General features: G+C 35.6%; 1 protein-coding gene across 4 annotated transcripts in view; it reads right to left on the bottom strand.

Annotated features, from left to right (window-relative positions):
- grid2 (glutamate receptor, ionotropic, delta 2) overlaps positions 1-26758 on the bottom strand; it is a 537682-nt gene that overhangs the window by 100379 nt on the left and 410545 nt on the right. For all 4 annotated transcript variants that reach the window (XR_003674813.1, XM_028457897.1, XM_028457899.1 and 1 more), the window contains exons 12-13: positions 10613-10751; positions 223-418 (exon numbers count right to left, since the gene is read on the bottom strand). Coding sequence is in view for 3 of the 4 variants with exons in the window: in XM_028457897.1 (XP_028313698.1) it covers positions 223-418; positions 10613-10751 (335 nt within the window). In the remaining variant the exon portion in view is untranslated. The remainder of the gene's footprint in view (positions 1-222; positions 419-10612; positions 10752-26758) is intronic.

Below are 26758 nucleotides of genomic sequence, written 5' to 3'. Positions count from 1 at the left end.
TGTGGACCAAAGAGCATCGTAATATCTGCAGCAAAGCATTCACAATTTCATATAAACTAACAGAATACGCATCTGATGCAAAGTTATCCAACACACTGTTGGTATTGACTAGTGTGGACATTTCTCACATTGTGGGAAAGTAAATAAATGTTAGTGACGTTCTACAGCGTGCTATCAGCGCTGCTCATTGTGTGTGGGGGGGGCGGGGGGGGGACGACCTACCTTACGAATGCCTTCTTTGGACTCCTCTACATTATTATCTCCTCCTCCAGTGCGATTAATCATCCTCCACATCTGGGAGTACATGGGGTCTCTCTCGAAAGGGTTCATGGCCTTGGAGCGGACCTGGTCGTAGACGGCAGAGTCCAACACGGTTCCATAAGGAAGCTCCGTCTGCTTGGATAAATCCTGCAGAGACCTGTAGAGAAACCAGAGGTTGGGGGGGGGGGGGGGGAGTCACCAGGTTGGTTTTATATAATTTCTTTACTGGAAAACAATCTGCAGAAGGAGCCTGTGTAATCCTTGGCCAAAAATGGTGGAAAAGTTGGTGAAATGAGATTTTAAAAACAACAGAAATTGATTAAAAGTTGCAAATAAGAGGGGATAAAAATGCACAGAAAAAGTGGTAAAAAGGGCTCAAAGTGTCAAAAAGTGGCAAATATAAAGGGTAATGTGTAATTGGGGTAATGTAATTTAAAAAGTAGTAACAATTAGTTTCAACTGGTAAATAATGGTCATGAATGTGAATGTGGGTAAATTAGCAAAAAATAAGCGTGAAATATGGTGAAAAGAGATTAAAAGTGACAATAATGGATCAACATATGTGACATGAGGTGTAAAAGTGGTGGAAAGGGTTTATACATGCTGAACATGTCTGGAAAGTGGGAAAAAATGTGCAGAAAAGTCATTAAAATGTGATGTAGAAGTGTCAGAAATGGGAGTAATGTAGCAAAAATACATTAAAAGGAGCAAAAATCAGAAAATATTGTGTTTGTTGAAGGTATCTAGCGACCCCTTCCCAGTGTCCTGCAACCCCAAACGGGGCCCTGACCACAAGGTTGAGAACTCCTGGTTAAAATGAGTCATTCCTTAGTTTTAAAAGACGTAAGCTGTTTTGTGACAATAAAACAAAAGTAACTAAAAGTAAATATTGGAGCTGATCAACCGATAACATTCTGATTAAACCAAATACAGTGCACTTATAAGTTAATGACAATGTTGTTTTCTCAGTAGAACAAATATTCTGTACTGTATATAAGAGTTCAGTAGAATAAACAGTTCTGCTCTAGTCTGTCACCTTTCTTCAAAAACATAGATATGCATTGATTCTAGACTCACACGCTCTAGAAATATGATTTTTTAAATTTTTTTTCACTATTTTCATTGGGCCATAACTGCATGTGGGAATGTAAGAAACAAGTTCTGAACTACGGATGGTTTAGTGGAACAAGCATCTGAATCTCCTATAAACAGCATTTTGTGCTACTTTAGCTTATCTGTTTCATTTAATACTGTCCTGTGTAAACTAGACTTCCTATCTCATAAATAACTCCCACTAACCGCCGCCTCCATCAAACCATGTGATATTTACTCACTATGTCAGCAAACACAATGTAGTGGCAGATCAGGGCAAAGGTGATTTACAGAAGCAGGTTAAATGAATCTTCTGCCTCTAATCCATAGAGGATGAAACGTGACATTCAGTTAATGTGACCTGTGGTAAAATGGAAAGGATGAGGTCATGAAAGTGCACGTGAATGTCTTTAAGGTCAGTGGAGCGCCGTCTGTTCTCAATAATCTATTTACATACATTATTCTGAGAGCTTTAGCGTAACACACGCACGCGCACGCGCACACGCACACGCACACGCACACACACACACACACACACACACACACACACGCACACAAATGCTTCCATCTCTAAAGCAGTGGTTCTCAACCTTGGGGTCATCAGACACTAGGAAGGGGGTCACCAGATGCCTTCACGATATATATATATATATATATATATATATATATCATTTTTTCTGAACAATTTGAGCCCATTTTTGCTATTTTTACCCTTTTTTTGCAACTACACCAAACTGTCCATATTTTAACATGTTTTCATCACTTTTTCTTGCCATATTTTTGCTCCTTTTAATGTATTTTTGCTACATTTCTCCCATTTCTGCACTTCTACATCACATTTCAATGTCTTTTCTGTACATTTTTTTCCACTTTCCAGACATGTTCAGCACTTATAAACCCTTTCTACCACTTTTACACCTAATGTCACATATGTTGGCCCATTATTGTCACTTTTAACCTTTTTTCATCATATTTCATGATTATTTTTGCCAATTTAACCACATTCCCCATTTATTTGCCAGTTTGAAGTAATTACATTTCAGTACCCTTAACCCAAAGCCACTTTTAAGCCAATATTCACACTTTGAACCCCCTTTTCCCCCCAGTTTTTGGCCACTCTAATTTGCAACTTTCAACCAATTTTTGTGGCTTTCACCACTATTTTTGGTCACTTTTAACCCATTTTATTTTGCATATGTTGACCCAACTCTTTTCAGCACATGTTATGTTTACTTTTTGCCAATTTAACCACATTAACCACTTTATTCTCGCTTATAGATGGTCCTGTCTCCACAGGTTGAGAACCACTGCTCTAAGTGACGTGTAGTGGCTGATTAACCCTGCGTTAAGGTCGTAACCTCTGCAACATCTGACTGAGTCTAACACGCACGCACGCACGCACACACACACACACACACACACACGCACACACACACACACACACACACACACACACACACACAGAGAAGTCAAACAATCTCTGCCTCATTAACAAACCACTCCAATGTAAATGCTTCATGGACCAAACCAACAGCTTAAAAAATGCAAACCGACCATGTGTGAGAGAACACGCACACACACACACACACACGCACACACACACACACACACACCAGGTGCTCTCCATCCTTTACTAACTTTAGTTTATTACATCTGGGGAAAAGCAAAGCAAAGCTACTGGTAATTAAAATCCCAGCGTCTTGGGTCGCGCTTTAAACACATTTGCTACAGAGAACTGTAATAGAGAACCAGTGCAGGGACTAATTACTATTTGTTTGTTAAACGCTTGCTGCTACACGCCACCCATGGATTGGAGACACACAAAGACACAAATACACAAAGCGTGAAGGAAAAACTGGCTCTGAGAAACACTCCACACTGTGGCTAATGAAGGCTAACGAGTGGGAAGTTTATCACAATGATTCAGTTGTTTCACTCAACGGGAGAGTTTTAACACATAGAATAGCAGTGTTTGGAATAACAGCGTTTAAAATAACGGCGTTAGGTAACGCGTTTGTTTTTCAGTAACGGGGTAATGTAACTAATTACTTTTTACACCGTTACAACACCATTATCATTACTGAACGTTAAATGTGCTGCGTTACATGTATTGATTGAATAAAATATGCTACATTTTTTGGTTTTAATTCTGAGTGCTTTAACATTGAATGTGAAGTTCTACAAAGTTCAGTATTGGGAGCTAAACTTTTTAATTTGTATATCAATGATTTAAATTATGTGTTAAAGTCACCGCAGTCAGAGTTATTTGCAGATGACACTCATTTATTTTGGGGGGCGGGGCGGCGAAAGTGATATCAGGCTTGCCATTGGTTTTGGAAAGTATTCCAACCAATCAGGGACCTGGATTTGGTTCTAATCCCTCCTACTTCATTTACATTAGGTTTACTATGAATGGGTTTGGGCCAGAATACATCAGTGAGATGTTGGTCAGGTATGAACCCAGCAGAGCTCACAGATCTATGGACACAGGTCAGATAGTGGAGCCCAGAGCTCACAGATCTATGGACACAGGTCAGATAGTGGAGCCCAGAGCTCACAGATCTATGGACACAGGTCAGATAGTGGAGCCCAGAGCTCACAGATCTATGGACACAGGTCAGATAGTGGAGCCCAGAGCTCACAGATCTATGGACACAGGTCAGATAGTGGAGCCCAGAGCTCACAGATCTATGGACACAGGTCAGATAGTGGAGCCCAGAGCTCACAGATCTATGGACACAGGTCAGATAGTGGAGCCCAGAGCTCACAGTAAACATTTTAGTTGTTATGCTGCAAACAAAAGTGAAAAAATCAGCATCACATGGAACATTTTTAAATGTGTTTCTCTTTTGACTATGACTGACATGGATATTTTTAATCATATTATTGTAGATGTAATATTTTTACGACTGATTTTAATGTTCTTATTGCTTTTAAAACTGTTAAATGTTTTCTGTTGCACTTGTCTATGATTGAATTGCCTTGTGTATGAAATGCTAGTGCTACTAGTAGAGTAACAACACTCTACTTGCACTACTAGTGAGATATTTTAAATGTACTAGTAGTTGTTGCCTCGTACTCGTAAAGCTTTGTATTTTTTAGCAGTAATGTATTTTATGTCAATCATTACTACTATTAACACAACATTGCTTTCCTAATGTAATGTTTTTAGACAAATTGAGCACAAGTAAAGCTTAATAATGGTTGATATACATTTATACTCAATCAGTCCCATATCATTCTACTAGTAGTACTAGTAAAGCCAAAGAATTTTAGAAAGCCAACGACGAGCCTGAATTCACTTTAGCTAGCCCGTGTAGAAAGTTTGGTGTCACTAGTAAATTATTCTCACACAATTGTTATCCAAAATATTCCATTTCAAATGTGAGCCTTACTGTGGTTGGTATCATGGCTAATATGAAGTTGTTTTTGTTCTACAGCAAGTGTTGGGAACGTTTCTTTAAAAAAGTCATTAGTTATAATTACTCACTACTTGTTCAAAAAAGTAACTGCGTTAGTAACTAAATTACTCTATAATAAAAGTAACTTATTACCAAGGAAAGTAACTATTTGCGTTACTATTGAAAAAAAAATGTCAAAGAATTCACATTTTTTAGATGTGTGTCGTTGTGAGGTGCTTCATTAAATTTCTTCACTCCTGGATATAATGAACACGTCACATGTACGTTCTTGTCTTTGACCATAATTAATATAAAGTAGTGTTTGTATCGTCACCTTAAAAATGACAACTTTTCATCAGATTGCTCCACGCTCACCATCTCTGCTGAGTCATCAAATCTGTAGTGTGTGTGCATGTGTGTGTGTGTGTGTGTGTGTGTGTGTGTGTGTGTGTGTGCGCGTGTGTGTCGCGGGTGCTGGCACGTCACCTTAGCCAATCATAATCGCTCACCTTGTTTTAAACCCGCCTCCTCACTACAGCTGAGTGTGAAGCCAAGGATGCTTTCGGATCATATTTGATTCAGTCAATGCATGTAACGCACCACATTAACGTTCAGTAACGTTAACGGCGTTGTAACGGCGTAAAAAGTAATTAGTTAGATTACCCCATTACTGAAAAACAAACGGCGTTATTTTAAACGCCGTTATTACAAACATTGTCTCCAGCTTCCATGAAAAAAAGAAAAAATAAATAATTTCACTTTTGGGAAAAGTCGTCAACATTTTTTTAACACAAACACAAATTGGGGGATTTTCAGACGACGACCACACAGGGGTTAATTCAAGGGTTAATTCTAGCGCGCTACATACTCAGTTTGCCTCAGCTTGTTTCATTACTAATTATATTCATCCTAAACAGCTCGTGTGTGTGTGTGTGTGTGTGTGTGTGTGTGTGTGTGTGTGTGTGTGTGTGTGTGTGTGTGTGTGTGTGTGTGTGTGTGTGTGTGTGTGTGTGTGTGTGTGTGTCAGAGAAAGACAAAGAACACACCTGGAGTCAGAGCGGCTTGTGCATGCTAAACAGATGTGTGTGCGTGTGTGCGTGCGTGCGTGCGTGCGTGCGTGCTTGCGTGCGTGTGCATGTGCACGGCTTTGTTTCTGCTCATCTGGTGATTTCCAGACTATTGATGATTAAACGCTTTTAGCAAATCACTTTTTACATCATATGAAAATGCTGTGACCTTTTAAAGGACGTTGCACACGGAATATTAAGTAGGAATTATTGAGCAGTTTCTCTTTGGTTGATGCGTGAGGATCTGTTTGGGTTTCACCAAGTAATGGAAACAAACTCATCACTATCTGCACTAAGCTGTGATAAAGTAAGAGCAGGAATAAATGTTAAAATCATGCATTAGACTTTGTGAATAACCATTTAATCTAATCTGTTTAGTATTTGTATTTCTTTCTTCTATTTATTTATATATTCTGTTTATCTCAGGGTTTTATGTTGAGCTCCACAGTTTCTATCTAATCAACAGAAGGTGATGGAATGAATCAATCAGGACTGTGATTGAATCTATAAGGGGGAATAAAGGGGAGAGCTTTGTGGGTCCATCCATAATATCAGCAAAATGATATGAATCTGTGATAACCACATGTATTTATTCATCTGAATAATATCCACTGTTATCCAGGAACGTTTATTATTATTATAGTCATCTTAAAGATGGAAATCCTGGTTTTAATCACAAATAAAATTGGTTCATGGTGACCAAAAATGGTGGAAAAGGTGCTAAAATAGAATATTAAAAACCACCAAAGTTGGTGTCAAAGTGTCACTATTGGTGTAAAAGTGGCAGAAATGGGATGATGGCATGATAAATAGTGAATGTGTTTAAATTAGCAAAAATAAGCATAAAATCTGGTAAAACAATAGGTTAAAAGTGACAATAATGGGTCAACATATGTGACATTAGGTGGAAAAGTGGTGGAAAGGGTTTATAAGTGCTGAACATGTCTGGAAAGTGGAAAAAAACATGCAGAAAAGGTAGTTTAGTATTATTTGGACCATAGTATATACTGGTCATCTTAAAGATGCAAATTCTTGTTTTCATAAGAAATAAAATGGGTTAAAAGAAAACAAAGGTGGATAAATGGGATTTTAAAAACCACAGAAATTGGTTAAAAGTTGCAATAAGTGGACAAAAATGGGCAGAAAAAGTGGTAAAAAAAAGGGCTCAGAGTCAATATTGGCATAAAAGTAAAAGAAATGGGGAGGGTATGTAATATAATTTAAAAAGTAGGAAAAACAGTTTAAACTGGCAAATAATGGGTGTGAGAAATGATGAATGTGGTTAAAATGGCCAAAATATGCATGAAATATGGTGAAAAATGTTAAAAGTGACAAAAGTGACTGTACGCAAAAACTACCCGCCATAAAAACAGTTTGTTCCCCCAGACTGTCACTGTGATCAACTCTAAACAGTCATAGAGTGTCAGACCTGTTTCTGTTACTGTGAAAAATAACCATGGAACTAAACATAACAACCCTGGATCAACCTGTCACTGTAAATGTTCATGGACATAATATTTCATTTAAATGTTCACCTGCACTACTCATCAATGCACTACTGCACTATTATCTTATTATTATTATTGTATTTTTATTTTATTTCGTTATTATTATTATTATTATTATTATTATTATTATTATTATTATTATTATTATTATCTTGTTATTTTATTTAGTTTGCACATATTAGTCTAACTACTCTGATACTTATATATTTATACTTCTTTTTTTATTTATTTTTCTTTATTCTAGTTGATTGTTATTATTTAATGTTACACTATCTGACAGAGCACAGGTCACCAGACAAATTCCTCGTGTGTATTCATACACTCTTGGTCAATAAAGTTTATTCTGATTCTGATAATGGGTTAATAATATGTGACAATAGGTGGAAAAGTGGTAGAAAGGGTTTATAAGTGCTGAACATGTCTTGGAAGAGGAAAAAATATGCAGAAAAGACATTGAAATGTGATGTAGAAGTGTCAGAAATGGGAGAAATGTAGCAAAAATATATTAAATGGAGCAAAAATATGTCAAGAAAAAGTGATGAAAATAAGTTAAAATGTGAAAAGTTTGGTGTAGTTGCAGAAAAATGATAAAAATAAGCAAAAATGGGCTGAAATTGTTCAAAAGTTTCTGAGAGGCATCAGGCGACCCCCTCCCTGTGTTTTGCTACCCCAAACAGAGTCCTGACCCCAAGATTGAAAACACCTGGTGTAGGTAACTTTCCTGCTCCACCTATTCTCTCCATTCTGTCTCTTTCTTCACTTTAAAATGATTTCCCTCAACGTCTTCTTTAAATACTTGATTCTTATCCTTTGACGTCTTTATTCATCTTTCTACTGTTTCTTTCCAATCTTCATCTCCACTTTGGATAAAGCTCATAAATTTAGTTTTTCCCTCGACTCTTTCTTTCCGCCCTCCTCTCTCTGCAGCTCTTTACTGAGTTGCTATTCCTCACTGGTTCACATTCAAACTGAGGAAAAAACATCCAAGCGTGAAATAGTCCAGAGGCTTTTCAATGCATGCAGGTTATTTTATTTTCAGGATGAAACAAGGGCATTAATACTTAAAAGGGTTCTCTATCCTGATGGGACGCAGTGAGCAGAACACAGCATTCATCTTTATTTCATTTTTTTTAATCTCAAAATATTTTTTATCTAAGGAAATGCAACGTGCTTTGTCAGGCCTTCAAGAAAAAGCTTCTATAGCTCATAGTGTCATAAAAAATAACAACAATAAGGATAATAATACGAATAAAAAACATAATAATAGAATAAAAATATTCTTAATTTAAGTTGTAGCAACATCATCTAGAATAGCCTTGAAAATAAATGAATAAATAAATAATTCATTAATATTTTTTTCTCAATGATCTTCTCAAACAAGGTTAAAAGTGACAATAATAGGTCAACATATGTAATATTAGGTGGAAAGAGTTTATAAGTGCTGAACATGTCTGGAAAGTGGAAAAAATGCGCAGAAAAGTCATTGAAATGAGAGTAATGTAGCAAAAATACATTAAAAGGAGCAAAAATATGGCAAGAAAAAGTGATGAAAATAGGTTAAAATATGGAAAGTTTGATGTAGTTGCAAAAAAAAGGTAAAAATAAGCAAAAATGGGCTCAAATTGTTCAAATTGGTTTCTTGAAGGCATCTGGCGACACCAATGGGTCTTGACCCTAAGGTTGAGAACCCCTGCTTTAGATAACAGGCAACAAACGGCGATGTTTTAAAATCTAATGATACAACTTAGTAGGAAAATAGTGTTTGTCTAATTTGTCTTAAAATGACAAAAGGAGGAAAGACTTTGGTGTAAAGTGACATTTCAGTGAAAGCAAAGGAACAAATGGTGAAGTGAAATGGAGAGGAAAGCCAAATGGCCGTGAGAAAACACAAAGGGAAAAATAATTAAAAAGCTCTGACAGTGATGAGATTCAGAGAAATAAATGTTTATTTCAGATACAAGCTGCACAATTAAGTGTTGCACTGGGGGGCACGGCGTACGGTTCAGGCCTGCTGATTAGTCCAATGAGAGATGAGCGTTTCCCTCCAAACACCAGGAGAGAAAAAAAAAAAACACTCGTGCACGACTGTACACGTGTGTGTGAGTGAAGGCATGACTTCTTATCGTCTAAAGATGCACTTTCTACACTTTCTCATTTCGTTTGGCTGCTTTTCTGTTGCTCTTTCTAGTTTGTGTTATCTTCAAGATAATCATCAATGAAAGACACACACACACACACACACACACACACACACAGGGGAGTCCAAGGCAGACAGGAAATTATAATCTCATGAGGTAAAAAGGGAACGAAGGAAGAGGTGAGAAGGAATTGAGACGGAGAGGAGGAAGAAAGAGGAAGTGAACCTGTGTGTGTGTGTGTGTGTGTGTAAGGGTGGGCTTTTTTTTTGTTTTGTTTTTTTGATGAGCGAGTGGAGGCATACATGGTAACAGGTGGCCAAAAATGGTCAAAAAGTGGCCAAAATGTGGCAAGAAGAGTAAAAAGTGACTAAAATGGGCCTAAAACTGTCAAGAGTGGCCTAAAAATGGGCAAATAAAGAGGAACCTGATGGTATGTAATAGCAAAGGGTAGTTTAAATGGGCAAAACAGTAGTGAAAAAGGGCAAAATGCAGCAAAGAATTGTTAAAAAGGGAAAAATGCAGCAAAAAAAATTTTTTTAAATGGGCAAATTGTGTCAAACAATAGTGAAAAAGGGGAAAAAATGTTTGAAAAAGGGCAAAATGTAGCAAAATTTTTTTTTAAAAAAGGGCAAATTGTGTCAAAAAATAGTGAAAATTGGCAAAATATGCCAAACAATATAATAAAAGTGGCAAAAATGTGGAACAAAAAGAGACAAAATGTAAGGAAAAAAGGAAACAAATTGTATTTATTGGGCAGCAGTTAGCTTATTTAGATGAAAAGTGGATAAAAATTAGATAAAAGTGGCAAAAAGAACTTGCAAAAATAGGAAAAAATAAGTGATATTTACTGGCAAAACAAATAGGAGCTAAAATGAGTGAGTGTGCGTGTGTGTGTGTCTCTGTGTGTGTGTGTGTGTGTGGCCCATTAAGCATTACCCGTCTGCTAGTATAGATTTCCACTCTGACAGCACACTGCAGTGTGTGTCCTACACACAGCTACACACAGCCCCATCATTGAAGGAGTGTGTGTCAGAATGTGTGCGTTATCTTTCTTTCTATCGTGATAGATGAGCAGCCATGTGGAAACGACAACCCTACAAAAGAAGGCGTGTCTACATATGAATCAGACATCTTGAACTACTCACTGAATGGAGTTTTCAATGCGTGTGATGGTGAGAAAAGCAGCGAGGTTGGCCGTGTACGAGGAGATGACGATCAGAGCAAACATCCACCAGACGCCCATCATCATACGAGTAGCCAGAGTGGTGTAGGGAACCTCCCCACCTGAAAAAAGAAGGAACGAAAGAAGTTAGACCTGTGCTAAAGACAATGCTAAATGCTAACCCTAAGCATTGGAGCATGTACTAGGATTCAGGATCAGTATATCCTGGATCAGTATCAGGATCAGTATATCCTGATAACTCTCCAATCTAACTAAACGTTCTCTGTAATATGAAGCAGGATATAAACAGGACTTGTAAAGTAATTATACTTAGAGAGAGACACTGCCTTTTGGGTACATTATTATTATTATTATTATCATAATTCTTATTGCTAAATACTAGCCTTACTGATCCTTCCATCATACGCTGTTAAATGATGTTATTATAGAAGTACGTTTACTAACTCAGGTGATTTCAGCCTGGCTACATGCGTACTCCTGTGACAGGGGGTGGAGCTAGCAGCGTCAGACCAATCACAATCAGAGAAACTGTGGATTACAACTAATGAGGAATAATTCTTTAAAAATATGAAGAAATAAAATCCATAATTAAAAGAAAAACTACATAAAAAGCATGAATTAAAGAACACAGACAAGAAGCTGCTGATACTGTTAATGATTATAAGTGTGAGATTATACAATAATCTAAATGTATCCTTTTCCTAAATAATGTCATCACTAAATGAAATTATTAATGAATCCATTCATAATTTTTATTTCCTAAACTAAGAGAACTGATTGGTCAGGAGGCGGGGCTTTAGTACTCAATCAGATCTGATCCACTTCATAAACCTGGTCCAGACTAAGTTACCATGGTGATTAAACCTATGTTACCATGGTGATTTAGCTTAAGTTACCATGGTGATTTAGCCTATGATACTGTGGTGATTTAGCCTATGTTACCATGGTGATTAAGCGAATGTTACCATGGTGATTTAGCCCAATAAGAAGTTAGCCAGTGTTGTATTACAGACCGTGTGTAACATCCACAGGTAAATCTGCTGAAAAGTAAATCTCTGTTTGTTTTTTTAGATATCAGAATACATATTAATAAAAAAATACAAACTGTTCATAGTTTTCCAATAAAAATAATAATAATAATAATTTTAAATAAAATTAAATAACTAATAACAAAATGAAACATCTTCAGATTCACTTTCCACCCAATACATTTTTGTAGTTTTTAATCCACTAAATTCAAGATGTAACTAAAATAATTTTACACATAACTTTTCTGTTGCTCATTATTATTATTATTATTATTATTATTATTATTATTATTATTATTATTATTATTATTATTATTATTAATAATAATAATAATAATGTTATTTTCTTTGTTTTCAGTGAGGAAGTGAAAATTTACCATATCTTCAAATTCTTTCTGTAGTATTTTAACTCATATTTTATCCAGTCAAATGTCAAGCATTGTGTAGAATTTCATTTCAGGAACAGAATTGTAGTTGATGAAAATTTAAAACATGTTGCATCATCTTGAGTAATGTACATATTTTAACTTCAAAGGCATTTCCTTTAGTGTACAACAGAACATTTCTTCTACAGCATTATTTATCATTTTTATCTTTAATAAATAAGCTGGTGAAGTTGAATATTTCCCTTTGTGCTTTATGGATTGGTATTTTATGAGCAATAGTGAAAACCAGAGCCAGAAAACGTAAGAACTGGTAAAAAAAAAAAAAAGTGTTTTAATATAAAACTCTATTGTATCGTCTACTTTTATCACAGGCTTCTGCAGTACAAACTGTTCCTAAACATCCAATAAGTGTGTTTATAGAATAAGAATAAAATAAAATAAATATTTTCAAATTCACTCCCCACTCTTAATTTTTAATCAGGTAAATACGTGATATAACTGAACAAATTATGTAGCTCATTAGTAGTTTTATTCATTTATTTTGTATTATATTTTTATTATTACTATGATTTTCACTAATCGAGTATTTGTTTCTTGTAAGAAAAAAAATTGAAATTGAAATTTGTATTTATTTATTTATCTAAGACCCTTCTTCCTATAATATATGCATACAATGTATATTTATATAATATAATAACTACAGTACTTTACATCATCATGAGTAATGTACATTTGAATTTCAAATGCATTTCCTTTAGTGTAAAAGGGAAAATTCCCTCAACAGCATTATTTATTGTTTTTAAAAAACATATGCTTGTGAAGTTGAGTTAAAACTTAAAAATAACGGCAAAAAAAAAAAAAAAAAAAAATCAAAAAGAAAAAAGTCACTTTCCAAGTGTTTTAATAAAAAACTCTATTGTATCGTCTACTTTTATCACAGGCTTCTGCAGCGTCGTCTTTAACAATGTAGTTGTGCAGCAGTAAAAGTATAAAATGTGAGAAGAGTTTATTCCATGAGCAGAAAGGATGTCGTTCAAACTCTGGCCTTCAAAATAAAACAGTCAATTTATAGTGGAGTGGAGAAAAACAACAACATTCATTTTTGGCTGTTTTATTTTGTGAGATGACATTTTTTATTCAGACTCACATGGATGTTTAGCCTGTTGATACACGCACACACACACACACACACACACAGCTATTTCTCACTGCTTAGAAATTACCCTCATTCATCCATGTAACATGGGATCACTGCTTCATCGACACACACACACACACACACACACACACACACAGCTATTTCTCACTGCTTAGAAATTACCCTCATTCATCCATGTAACATGGGATCACTGCTTCATCGACACACACACACACGCACACACACGCACACACACACACAGCTATTTCTCACTGCTTAGAAATTACCCTCATTCATCCATGTAACATGGGATCACTGCTTCATCGACACACACACACACACACACACACACACACACACACACACACACACACACCCCCACACACACACACACACACCCACACACACACACCCACACAAACACACACACACCCACAACCAACCGCACACACACACACACACACACACACACACACACACACACACACACACACACACACACACACACACAAATACATGTGATACCCACATAATCTCATGTTCCTTTTTTCTTTTCTACATCCAGGCTTTTCTGTGATCCCTCCACAGCTTAAAGCATAATAATGGAATACATTTGTTATCTCTCCTCTGCTTTCTTCTCCTCTTCTTTTTCAATGTGTCTTATGAAATCCATTTTCTGTTGACATCAGGTTTTAGCAGCAGCTGCAATGTAGCACGAGCTCTCTTAATATTCTTTTTTGCATTAATAACGTAACGTTTTAGGTTCTAATGCACGACTTTGAAAACATTAACATACATCACAGTCTGTGATTCATTCTGTGATTCAGTCTGTGATTTAGTGTGTGATTCAGTCTGTGATTCATTCTGTGATTCAGTCTGTGATTTATTCTGTGATTCAGTCTGTGATTCAGTCTGTGATTCAGTCTGTGATTTAGTCTGTGATTTAGTCTGTGATTTAGTCTGTGATTTAGTCTGTGATTCAGTCTGTGATTCAGTCTGTGATTCAGTCTGTGATTCAGTCTGTGATTTATTCTGTGATTTATTCTGTGATTCAGTCTGTGAGCCAACACAGACACAGACTGAATCACAGACAAACAAGATGATGAAACTAAGACATTGTTTTTTGTAAACCCAGAAAAAAACCGACACAAGTGTGAAAATAACTAGATAGGAAGTCTCATGTATGGAAGCCTGTTAACGCCACAAAAACAATAAAATACAGTCACTAGGGCAAGTCATAATTATGAGATGAGATAGAAAGTCATGATTATTCGAAAGAGAGTCACAATTATGAGGAAGTCATATTATGAGATAAAAAGTCATAATTATGAGATAGATCATCATAATTATGAGAAAGTCATGATTATACATTAGACAGTCATAATTATGAGAAGGAAAATCATGATGATCAGATAGAAAGTCATAGTAATGAGAAAGGAAGTCATAATTATGAGGTAAAATATTCTAATTATGAGAAAGAAAGTTGTAATTATGAGATAAAAAGTCATAATACAAAGCTTCTTATTCTGAGGCTGTTATTGGATTTGTTTTTATTCTTTTTCCGTTAAAAGCAAATTAAAGTTTCACATTAGTAACATCTTTCTGTTCTGTTGTTAGCATGTTAGCATAAAGTCTATAGGTCGATTACTAGAGGAAAATTAATATAGCTCTCCTAATCCAACCAGTATCTACTTCCTGTTTTAATAATAATAATTATAAATTACATTATTTTGAAGGGTTTCTTTAGGTTTCAATGACTCATGCAATCTCAGAGCCTGTAATTTGACACCAGCCTCTACACTGCTACTATATTCTGCTGTTTATCTGCTTACAACCAGGGACGACATGAGAAATATCTGACAGAACAATCTGCTTTTTATTTTTTCTGGCTGCGGGCACGGAGGATGCAAACGTAGAAAAGAAAATTGTTTCCTCTTCCAAAGAAGAATTTCTCTTTGTCTGACTCACAATAATATTCCTTCTTCTCTTGAGGCTTTTTCGTGATTTTATTTTGAAGGCATCCTTAAAATTTTGAGATGCTGAAAATGTTGGTGTGAAGATAAGAGGCGGTGTGTGTGTGTGTGTGTGTGTGTGTGTGTGTGTGTGTGTGTGTGTGTGTGTGTGTGTGTGTGTGTGTGTGTGTGTGTGTGTGTGTGTGTGTGTGTGTGTGTGTGTTTACAGAGTGTGGAGGAGGCTTTATGTAACACAGCTGAAAGTCTCCTGTGGAGTCTCTGCTCTGCTCCCTCTCCTCCTTTTCTCTCTCACAGCTGCAACCGTACAGTTTCTCTCTACACTATAACATCATGGAAATAATGGATTTATATGAGAAAGGACTGGGTTCACAGACAGGAAGTGAGTTTATAAATTAAAATCAGTGTTAATTATTAAAGTTTATGTCCTTTGTGATTCAAAGAGTGACTTGATTGTTTAATATTTTCAACAACGTTAAAACATCTGTGAATTCATTCAATAAGCCCTGAGTACATTTTTAATTATTGGGTTAATTTAATTTTTTAGTATAATTCTTATTTAAAGCTTTGTTTTGCACTGTAAACACATATGTTGTTTAAAGGTAGTGCTTCTGTAATTCTCTTTTATTTTCTGTTTGCTGCAAAAGTGAAATTCCTCTCAGGTGATCAATAAAGCTGTTTTTTCTATTCTATTCTATATTCTATATCATATTCTCCCTAACGGACAGTGTTAGAAATAAACTATATGCACATTTACAAGTTTATTTCAGTAATCTTGGGAAACATAAAGTATGACGTTGACAAATAACTGAATAATGAAGCTGAATACAGTAATAAAAGCATCTTTTTGATATAAATAGTCTGCTATGTTTTTTCACATGTACATTTTCACGTCTTAAGCAAGCTATAGGTTAGCATAAGGCTAACCCTATAACTAAACACATGGGATGGAATATGTAGGAAAGGCAATTTGATGAATTTATTTTCTATCTTTATTTCCAGTCAGGCACCAATAACACAGAAAAACCACACTTTCATGTTTTGGGACAAAAATACTAATATAATCAATATTTTCCAAGTAAAATATGGGGTTTTGTAATGTTTATTTTTAGTTAAAAACAACAATCATATTAAATATTACCAGCAACTCACAAAATAAGAGAAAAATACACTGAATAATAAAAATAACAAACAAAAACAACAAAAAACAACAAAATGACACAAAACACACACACTAGAGAAAAAATAATGACTATCACCAGCGACACACAAAACAACAACAAAAACACACAATAAATGAGTAAAAAATACACAATATCACTACAAAATACACAAAAACAACAGAGAAACAGACAAAACAACAAAAGAAACAACCAAATAACACCAAAAACACACACACCGAGATAATAATTTCAATAACTCACAAAAAACAACAACAAAAACACACAAAATAAGAGAAAAATATTCTAAATAATTTAAAAAAAAAAAAAAAAAAAAGACAAACAACAACAAAATACACAAAATGACACCAAAAACACAGAAATTTACACTGAAAAAATACAAAATGACAGAAAACAAAATGATGTTAAAAGATTAACTTGATTAAAAGATGAACTGAAAGGTCAGTGTTGGTCCCACATTAGGAGGGACAGACTGGAAATGATAAAAACTATAGAAATAAATCTATTTAGAAGGCACTAAATACTGTTTGATTCACATATTTACAAAATGAGATTCTTTAAAATGTGTTTTATCACTCATTTATTCCATCATTGTGATCTATAGATGATTTTCACAGAATTCTGAGTAAAATGTTCAGACATAAGGGGTATTTGGATTCAGAAATAAAAGAAAGTGGAACTAGAGCCAAAAAAGTTTGATAACCACTGATTTAGAGGATTAAGTGCTGCTCGTTTTTAAAATGAGGAAAAATAATCTGTTTTTTTCTGCTTAAAAAAGAGGAAAACATCCACGTTGGACTGAAAATGAGACAAAAGTGGGTGGACAAAGAGCTTCTAAAGCTGTGTCAGTGTGTGAGGAAGTGCAGTGAGCGTGCACTTCAACTTCAATAAAACGTCTTAGATAAGTCACAGATTTTCACCAGGTGTCGCCTCCCACATGGGAAACTGTCAGAGCCATGAAAGACTTGTTTTCAGGAGACGTTCCTTATTCATTCATTATTTTTTTTCTACCTTTGCTCATATACGTCTTCTTTAAGCCTCCAGGCTACACAACAAAGCTTATTATATACACATATGGTAGGCTTTGGTTTTAGTTGAACTGCTCAGTTAATGTTTCAAAATCACAAAAACAATCAATTGTCAAAGATTAAAGTCTCTTTTTTGAAAAACCACATTCAGTGGGTTTACATAAAGCTGTAGAAAACTAACTAAACTACATAGACTTTTTAAATCGGGCTTTCTTAAGATTAAGATTAAGATTAAGATTAAATCGGGCTTTCGCCTTTAATTGGCCATGTAATGTTAGTACATTATTGGAATTTGTCTTCTGCACTTAACCCATCCCTGAGGAGCAGTCGGCAGCCATTTTGCGGCGCCTGGGGAGCAGTTCGGGGTGAAGGGACTTGATTCACATATTTAAATGCATGGTTAGCTCAGCTAGAATCAGACTCTCCGTAGCTGCTTTAGCTAGCCCAGATAATGCGATAATAATAATCAAGCTAATAGCGCAGCTAGCCAAGTTAGCTCCATTAAGGGTACATTCACGCTGACAGACCCTAGATAGTAGAGTAGCTCATAGTGGTTTAGTATGCACTTGTTTGTCCATACGTAAACTCGTCAGAAATCAATTGAAATTGCCACGCCCCTTTTTTAGCAAAGTACTACCACCTGCCATTACTTTATCTCAAGAACCTTTTGGACCTAGAAGGTTGTGTGACCACTTAAAACGTGCGCAATGACCACATTATGGGGGGTCAGTGATACATTTTCATGTCAAAAAGTCAATGGTTTTCAAGATATTTACAAACTTTCCATTCCAGCATGGTACCCACTACAGTTCTGACCATTTATTATATCATCTGTTGTACTTTTGCACATTGAATAGTTTAGTTCTGGACATTTACAGTAAGTGCACACAAAACCACCATGAGCTACGAGAGTAACAGAGGTTAAAAACCGAAGTAAAGTGAGTAATCACGGACAAATGAAGACACACAAACCCTGAGGATAGAAGTCTTTTTGGGTAGGAGTCCTTAAACAGTCTGTGATTTACTCTCTAACTTCAGCCACCAGAGCGTGTCAGCGCACTTTTTAAAGAAGAGTAAAGGGCCCTTAGGAGAGCTCTTCTTCTCTGCTTCAGAGAAGGTCACAACTGTAATCAAAAGAGGTTCACATTGACAACTTTAACTTTTCCTGATTATTTAAAGCAACCAAAAGTAGCACAAGTTGTCATTTTTACAGAAAAAGCTGCTCAATGATAAAAAAAAAAAAAAGCTAAATGATTTAATAAGCTGCTATATGATCTAAAGAGAGAAAAAACAGGCAGAGACGCAACGCGAGACGCACCATGTCTGAACTAAACCACGTTTACCAGAACTCTGCTGGTTAATAAGGAAGTACAAACCAAAGTAAAACAAACCTGACGAAAGCCTTAATGTTAACGGAAAAGACCAGAAAACCTGAGTGACTGAGGGAGAAACGGAGACGCAGAGCGGAGCTGAATTACGCAGTCAGTGACAGCAACACATCTGTATGTGTGTAGGGGAGGGGCTCTATGTGACTAGCCTATCACAGAACGCAGACACAGACAGCTATCCAATGAGGATTTTCATTCAATCCGAGCACAAATATTGACTCAAATAATACTTGGCAAAAGTGCTTTATCCTTACTGGATACTGGTTTCAGCTGAGTATCCGGCTGAACTCCAACATAGACCCTGTAGATAGAAGGACTTTTGGTCGGGAGTCCTTCAACTGTCTAACTTCACTTTTTGTTTAAGGAAGAGTAAAGGTCCCTTAGGTTCTCAACCTTTTCAGCCTGTGACTCCCAATGCACTGACACGCTCTGGTGGCTGAAGTTAGCGAGTGAATCACAGATGGTTAAAAGACTCCCACCCAACAATACTTCTATCCTCAGGGTTTGTGTGTCTTCAACAGTTTGCGATTACTTGCTAACTTCAGCCACCAGAGCGTGTCAGCACACTGTTTAAGGGAGAGGAAAGGTCCCTTAGGAGAGCTCTTCTTCCCTGCTTCATTGTCTACTAACAAACCATAGAGTAAGAACTGTCAGCCCCTGTGGTCACAGACTTTTTCACTGTTTTCATTCTCTTTCTGTAAAAAAAAAGAAGAGGTTTACATCAGCATATTTAACTTTTCCTGATTATTTAGAGCAACTAAAAGCAGCACAAGTTATTTTGTCTGAAAAATCAGGATGAATGTCTCACTCCAATAGAAAACAATGAGATGTTTACAGGCAGTGGGGCCTTGTGACATCATCAATCACATGATTTCCAGAATTTAATTAGCAATTAAATCAATACGATGCCTAATGATGTGTTTTATTAGACATAGATGTACTAATAAGGACATTTAAAAGATTTTAGGACAGATTTGTAAAAACAGTGGAGGATCGCTTTGATAGATGATAATATACAGTATTTGAGTTTATTGGTTTAAATAAAAGTAGATCCAGGAGCTGTTGTTTCCATCCAAACTTCCCCATAAGGCATCTCATCTGCATCAAAAGCGTTGCGTGTTTTCCTGCCTTCCTCCTCCTCCTCCTCTTCGCTCTGTTTTAATTATTTAATTTTTTTTTCTCCCACATTCTCGCATATTTTAACATTCCACACCAAAGGGAGCTCCAGACAAGAGCATCTTTGAAGCCTGTGGAGCAGTGGGCACGTCCAAAAGGCTTTTTTTATTTACATGTGGCTTTGTTGTAAAGCTTCAAATCTCATCCATGAGCAAACACATCTGTTGCCTGTGATAAAATCAGTGCTCCAGGTTCCGAGACTGGATTCATTCTTTATTTATTTCCTAGAACCATTTAAAGGCCTTCCCACCTCAGCCACTCTGGACTGAAGCTAACCTGGAGACGACGAAACAACCTGAGGAAGGATGATGGACGCCTTCATCTCTGCTTCATACGTTTCACTCTCCTGATCCTACAGACCATCAGCCAGAGCGTAGATGGATTCTCCACGTGGTTAGAAATGTATTTATTACATCAATGAGACCATTAAAAATAGTGCAACAAGTGTTTGATTTATAAATGTATTTGTTAATAGTAAACTATTTAGTTTACGCCACTATCAACATAAAATAGGAATTAATATACAGTAGCTGAATTAACTTGTTTAAATGACAACAACCTAACAGAGAACACAGATTGTTTGACTTATATAAATATTCAAACACATGTATATGTATATATACAGTATATATGAATGTAAATTGTGCTTCTAAATTCTAACAGCTAAATGCTCGTCTCATTGTAATTTATTGTCTGATTGTAGAAATGAATATCATTACCAAATCAAATGAGAAAAGTAGTTTGATTACACTTTGAATTACAAATTCAAGCTTCAATCAGCAGCTACTGGAGCCCAGGATTTAACATTTAAAAATAAACAGATTTCTTGTTTTGTTGGAGCTAATACATATAAAATAGATTTTCAAAAGTGACTCCACGGTATTATTTATCATTACTAATGTACGAGTGTAAAATACCAGGGGTCATGTGACTGTTCCTGAGCTCATTCTAAAAGCCGTCCCTCAGCGTGTGATGTACATCACTTTTAATTCTCTGCTCACATTAAGACACTAAATCCACATTATTTAGTGTAAAATCCCTTTCGTGGCAGCAGTAACACGTGGAGACACAGCAGTGGTATTATAGTAATAGCTTCAACATGCTGATTAATATTCATATATATTAATATTTCATTGGCAGTAATTCATATGTGATGAATTAATGTGACCCTGCAGTGCAGCGCTGTGTTCTACATACAGATTACATAAGCATGTGAAATATGACTGGAACATTAATAATCTGCATTGTATTAGTAGAATAATTAATTAAACACATGCATTTTTATTTTACATGTTTAATTGTAATGGTAATTGAAGTTTTAATAAGAGTTCTATCTAAATAGGATTTTAAATGAATAACAATTACATATTTAACATTGTTTTGATTATACAGATGTTGATTTGTATTAAGTGTATTATTTCTCTTTTGGTATTATCTTTTTATATGTATGTATATATGTGTGTATGTACTTTTATGTTTTTTCTCTGTATTGTGATTATAAAATGTGTTCATTCTTTATATTATTGTTTTGATGTTGCTTTTTGTTTGTTTGAGACAAAGAACAAAGAAAAAAAGAAATAACTTATTGTTCATTTTAAATACAAAATTAAGACGATTGAATATTGACATTTTTCAGAGCATGTACGTCTGTTTTTATTACAACAGGAAACTCGACTTTTTCATGAAACACCAAATTTCCAATTTCCCATATTAACACACATATATATATACTGTATATATATATACTGTATATAACCCACATCATTATGGGTCAGTGATGTGAGCCTGTACATTTTCTGTCCAACTGTGTTTCTCACATTATTTCTTATCTGTGATTTAAATATCATGTTTTGCAACTTTCCGACCACGACTGACGTTTTAAAATCATTTTAAAAATCATTCTAAATATATTCAAATACATTTTCAGAGTTCTGTATACAATTTTAAAGTAGTTCTGTTTTTATTTCCATCATGACATTCATGCAAACTTTATTAATCCATCACACCAGCGCAGCACGACTTTAAGTGGTGAGACACATGACTTCAAGAAACTAAGAACATTGAACAATTTCAGCCCCTTTTTGCTTATTTTTCTGCACCAAACTCTCCATATTCTAACCTAATTTCATCACTTTTTCTTGCCATATTTTTGCTAATTTACTCCCATTTCTGACACTTCTACATCACATTTTAATGTCTTTTTCTACTTTCCAGACATGTTCAGCTCTTATAAACCCTTTCTACCACTTTTACACATAATGTCACATATGTTGACCCATTATTGTCACTTTTAACCTCTTTTCACCAGATTTCATCCATATTTAACCACATTCACCATTTGTCATGGTCATTATTGGCCAGTTTAAACAAATTTTTCCAATATTGACACTTTTAACCCTTTTTACAACTTTTAACCAATTTCTGTGGTTTTTAAAATCCCATTTCACCATCTTTTCCACCATTTTTGGTCACTTTGAACCATTTTATTAGTGATTAAAACCATGATTTCCATCTTTAAGATGACTATAATAATAATAATAATAATAAACGTTCCTGGATAACAGTGGATATTATTCAGATGAATAAATAAATGTGGTTATCACAGATTCATAGAACAATGGACCATCATTTTACTGACTTTATGGATGGACCCCAAAAATCTCTCCCCTTTATTCCCCCTTATAGATGGTCCTGTCTCCACATGACTGTTCTTCAATGATCGGTTTTAGGACCATACGAGGCCCGCCAACCACAGTTTGCACAACCCTAATCCAGACTGAACAGAAAACTTGAAAAGAACAGTAACTGACGGAGACAAATGTACAACCATAGTCCACCTAAAAACCTCTCTTGGAAAGAAAAATGTTATTTTTACATCAATCCTGTTTCTTTGTGACACTGCAACATTAAAAACTAAACCTTTACTGCGATCATTTCCATCTACAGTATGTGCAACATATCTCACACATTGGATTTTAGCAAAAATAACAATGTAGTGAGTGTCCTGTGTTGGTCTCAGTGCAGCAGCAGAAAAAGACACGGACATGTAAAAAAGCAGCTGAAGCTAAATCTCAGCACTAATAATAATAATACTAATAATAATAATATATAACCACAGCTGGACATTGGTCAGAACCTAAAGCAGTGATGCATGTGGAGGGCAGAGTCTGCACCGTGTGAACGTTGGTGATAAAACAGCTCAGGGTTTCTGTAGAGTGAAATCCTCTAAGGTAATGTTACGCGCACACACACACACACACACACACGCACACACACACACACACACACACACACACACACACACACACACACACACACACACACACACACACACACACACACACACACACACACACACACACACACACACACACACACACACACACACACACACACACACACACACACACACACACACACACACACACACACACACACACACGAGTCAGGAATGTCTGTACATTGGAATGAAGTCTGTGTCGTACAGATATGGGTTTGAATATTTCATCAGCTCTACAAACTTTACAATAATCTATTTTTCCCTGGAAAGCTTCAGTCACATGGTGAGTTATATTTAATAATTTAATTAATAGATTAATTAATGACACACACTGCCATTGTTATTCCTTGTCCATGATGAAGTCATCCATGTAAACAACACGATTCAATGAGAATTAATGGAAAAATAGTCATTTGAAAAATGGGGCCCCTGGGGGCCCCCTGCGACAGATGCAAAGTAATGAGCCCCATTCATATATTGGTATGTATGAATGATTTGGCACCACCAACAGTCGCAATAGTTGACTCACAAATAAATCAGAAAATGACTGATAAAAATTGCCTAACAAAGCCTCGGGCCCCTAATGAAATTGTGTGAAGCATAATCTCAATCTACGTTAAATTACCTTTGAAACGATATGTCACACGACTATGTTCCCATAAATTTGGAATTTACCAGAAATGGGGGGTGGGACCCCGGCTTCATTTCAGCAAAAAAGGCTCTGAGCGTCTCATCATATCCATTCATAGAGTATTCATACCAAACTGCATTCTGATCTCACGAGAACTAACGGAGGAGTCGTCATTTAAAAAATGGGGCCCCCTGGTGCCCCCGCGACACGTACGGGGTAATGGGCCCATTACGGGGTGATGGGCTGTGGGATAAAACTGGTAGTGGGCTTAACTTTAGACACGTTAATCCCAAATACCTGTTTTAGGTACTACCACTCTGTCTGTCCACAGACAACACCATTATAGTTAAGCTTCACACTGGTCACCAGACTGGTTTGATTACACAACATAATACACACAATATACACAACTACAACTACACATCTCACTCTCACTTTAAAATAATCCCACCCTTTACATTTCCTTCCTTGAGTCTCTCCTCCCTGTTCCCTTCCCCCTCACCCAGGTGTAACACTGCTCTCCCTTTTTATATTCTGCCTTTAATAAATCAAATAAAATAGTGTTTCTTTATTTAATTGCAATAACAAAACATGTAATGCTGCTTTAAAAAGATTGTACTTCTTGTAGTGTTGACCTTTGACAGCATGTGCAGACAAGGGAAGAAAAAAACATCAAAACTTAATGAAATAATGTAAATGTACAGTAAATGTGATGTTTCTAAACCACTGGGACCTATGAAAGGTAGAGTATGCATGTTCTCACCAACACAGACGGAATAAATCCTTACGTAAATCCCTCCATCTATTAGAGCTGTAATGCCCACTTATGAGTTTGTGCTGAGACCTCAAATCGCTGAGTCATCATTTGCTAACAAATATGTAAAGTGGTGACTTTGGGCTTATGAAGCACTTTTCTATTTCTAAGAGGCTGTGAAGCCTGAAGCACCAGCAAAGATCAGGAATGGAATTCTCCCAGTGAGGAAAATACAGATAAACCTTCACAATAAGAGTCATGCACCGTCAGCAGAAATCAGTAAAAAACATAAAGGAAACACTTATGAACAGCATGTTTAATATATCAAATATAGTTTTACAGTATTTATTGAACATTTCAAGTAGAAATTAAGTATAAAAGCAGCTTTAAAAATAAACCTAAACTAAACGCTCGGATTGTTTCTGTTTCCTCTAATATCAAATATTAATAACTAATAATAATGTTTTCTGTGAGCTCAGAACAACTTTCTCTGGTTCTGAAGATGATTCTACGATAAATGCATAGAGTACGCAGTTTAACAAGGTTTCTACGTTAAAAAAACATTGTTTAAAAAAATGTAATCAGAATTTATTTTGGAACAATAAGATAATTGAGCAGTGAAATATTGCGATATATCACAGAATTCACATTTAGTTTACAATTCAGATTTACATCTTATTTTTAACAAATTATCCTCGATTTGTCTTTATCTGATTGAAAAAAGACTCAATTATCAGATTTAACAGATTTCTGTTAAATATTATTACTAAATTATCATCTGATCATCTGATTGTGACGTTTTAAAACTGTTTTAGATGATTTGTGAAAAATGTTTGAGGCATTTATTGCTTTTTTTTGCATGTTTCATATAAGTTTTTATTTTTATTTATTTTTTAGAATTTTTGCATATGTTTTTGATAATTACACTTTATATTTGCATTAGCATTCATTAAATCAGTTTGTTAAACATATTTGTGGTTTTCACAATTTTAAAAAAACAAAACATTTTGTTTCTTCTCAGATTTGGTGTTTTTATGTGATTTTAAGTCCATTGTATTTATACAGAATGTCAAAATAATTATTTAACTATGAATTCATAGAGCTGAAGTTGTGTAGTAAAGAATGATACCAAACTGAACAGTTTTTATGGTGCGATATAAAGGTAAACATTTCAAAAATGCAGTTATACTCTGGACTCCAGAAGGTTTAATGAAAATATAAATTATAAATAATATTAGTGTAGCATTAGAAGTATGTACTTTGTGTTTGTTGGGAACGTTTGCTTTTATAAAGACAGAGACAATTATTAATTTTTTTATTTCCTCCAGAAAAAGCCAATCCTCTAAAACAGACATAGGCAACTGGCGGCCCGGGGGACACATTCAGTCCTCAGTCTATCTTTATGCGGCCCCCAAAGTAAATGTACAAAATGACAGAAACATATACAAACAAGAGCAAAAATATATTAAAAAACACAAATTACAACATTGCAGGAAAATACAGTAAAACAAGAGAAAAACACAGAAAATAATCCAAAACTACTACACAAATGAACAAAAAACAACAGTAATACAGAAAATTACTCAGAAAAATAAACACAATTACAGAAAATGGCAATAAAAGTACACAAAGAGACAAGAAAAACATGAGAAATGACTCTGCAAACCCACAGTACTAACAAACAAGCAAAACAACAACAGAAATACACAAAAATGACAACATAAACACAATATGTCTACAGAAAAGCACATGCATGTGTGGGTTCGTACTCACAACCTCACACTGCCTGAATCTGTTCCATTAACCCAATAAGACCATGGTTGTGTTCTAAGTGCTTCTTTTGACAGATGGTCCACACACACACGCGCGCGCGCACACACACACACACACACACACACACACACACACACACACACACACACACACACACACACACACACACACACACACACACACACACACACACACACACACACACACACACACACACACACACACACACACACACACACACACACACACACACACACACACACACACACACACACACACAGAGGACTTTTGTCTTGATAGTGATTGTGTTTGAACTTTTCATATTCAATTTTTACAATGTCATTCTTAATATTTCTCATCTCGTAATCCACAAAG

This window comes from Gouania willdenowi, chromosome 9, assembly GCF_900634775.1.
Source record: "Gouania willdenowi chromosome 9, fGouWil2.1, whole genome shotgun sequence".
In the NCBI taxonomy this organism is placed as follows: domain Eukaryota; kingdom Metazoa; phylum Chordata; class Actinopteri; order Blenniiformes; family Gobiesocidae; genus Gouania; species Gouania willdenowi.
Note: the sequence above shows the minus strand (reverse complement) of the source record. Positions and strands in the feature narration are given on the sequence as shown.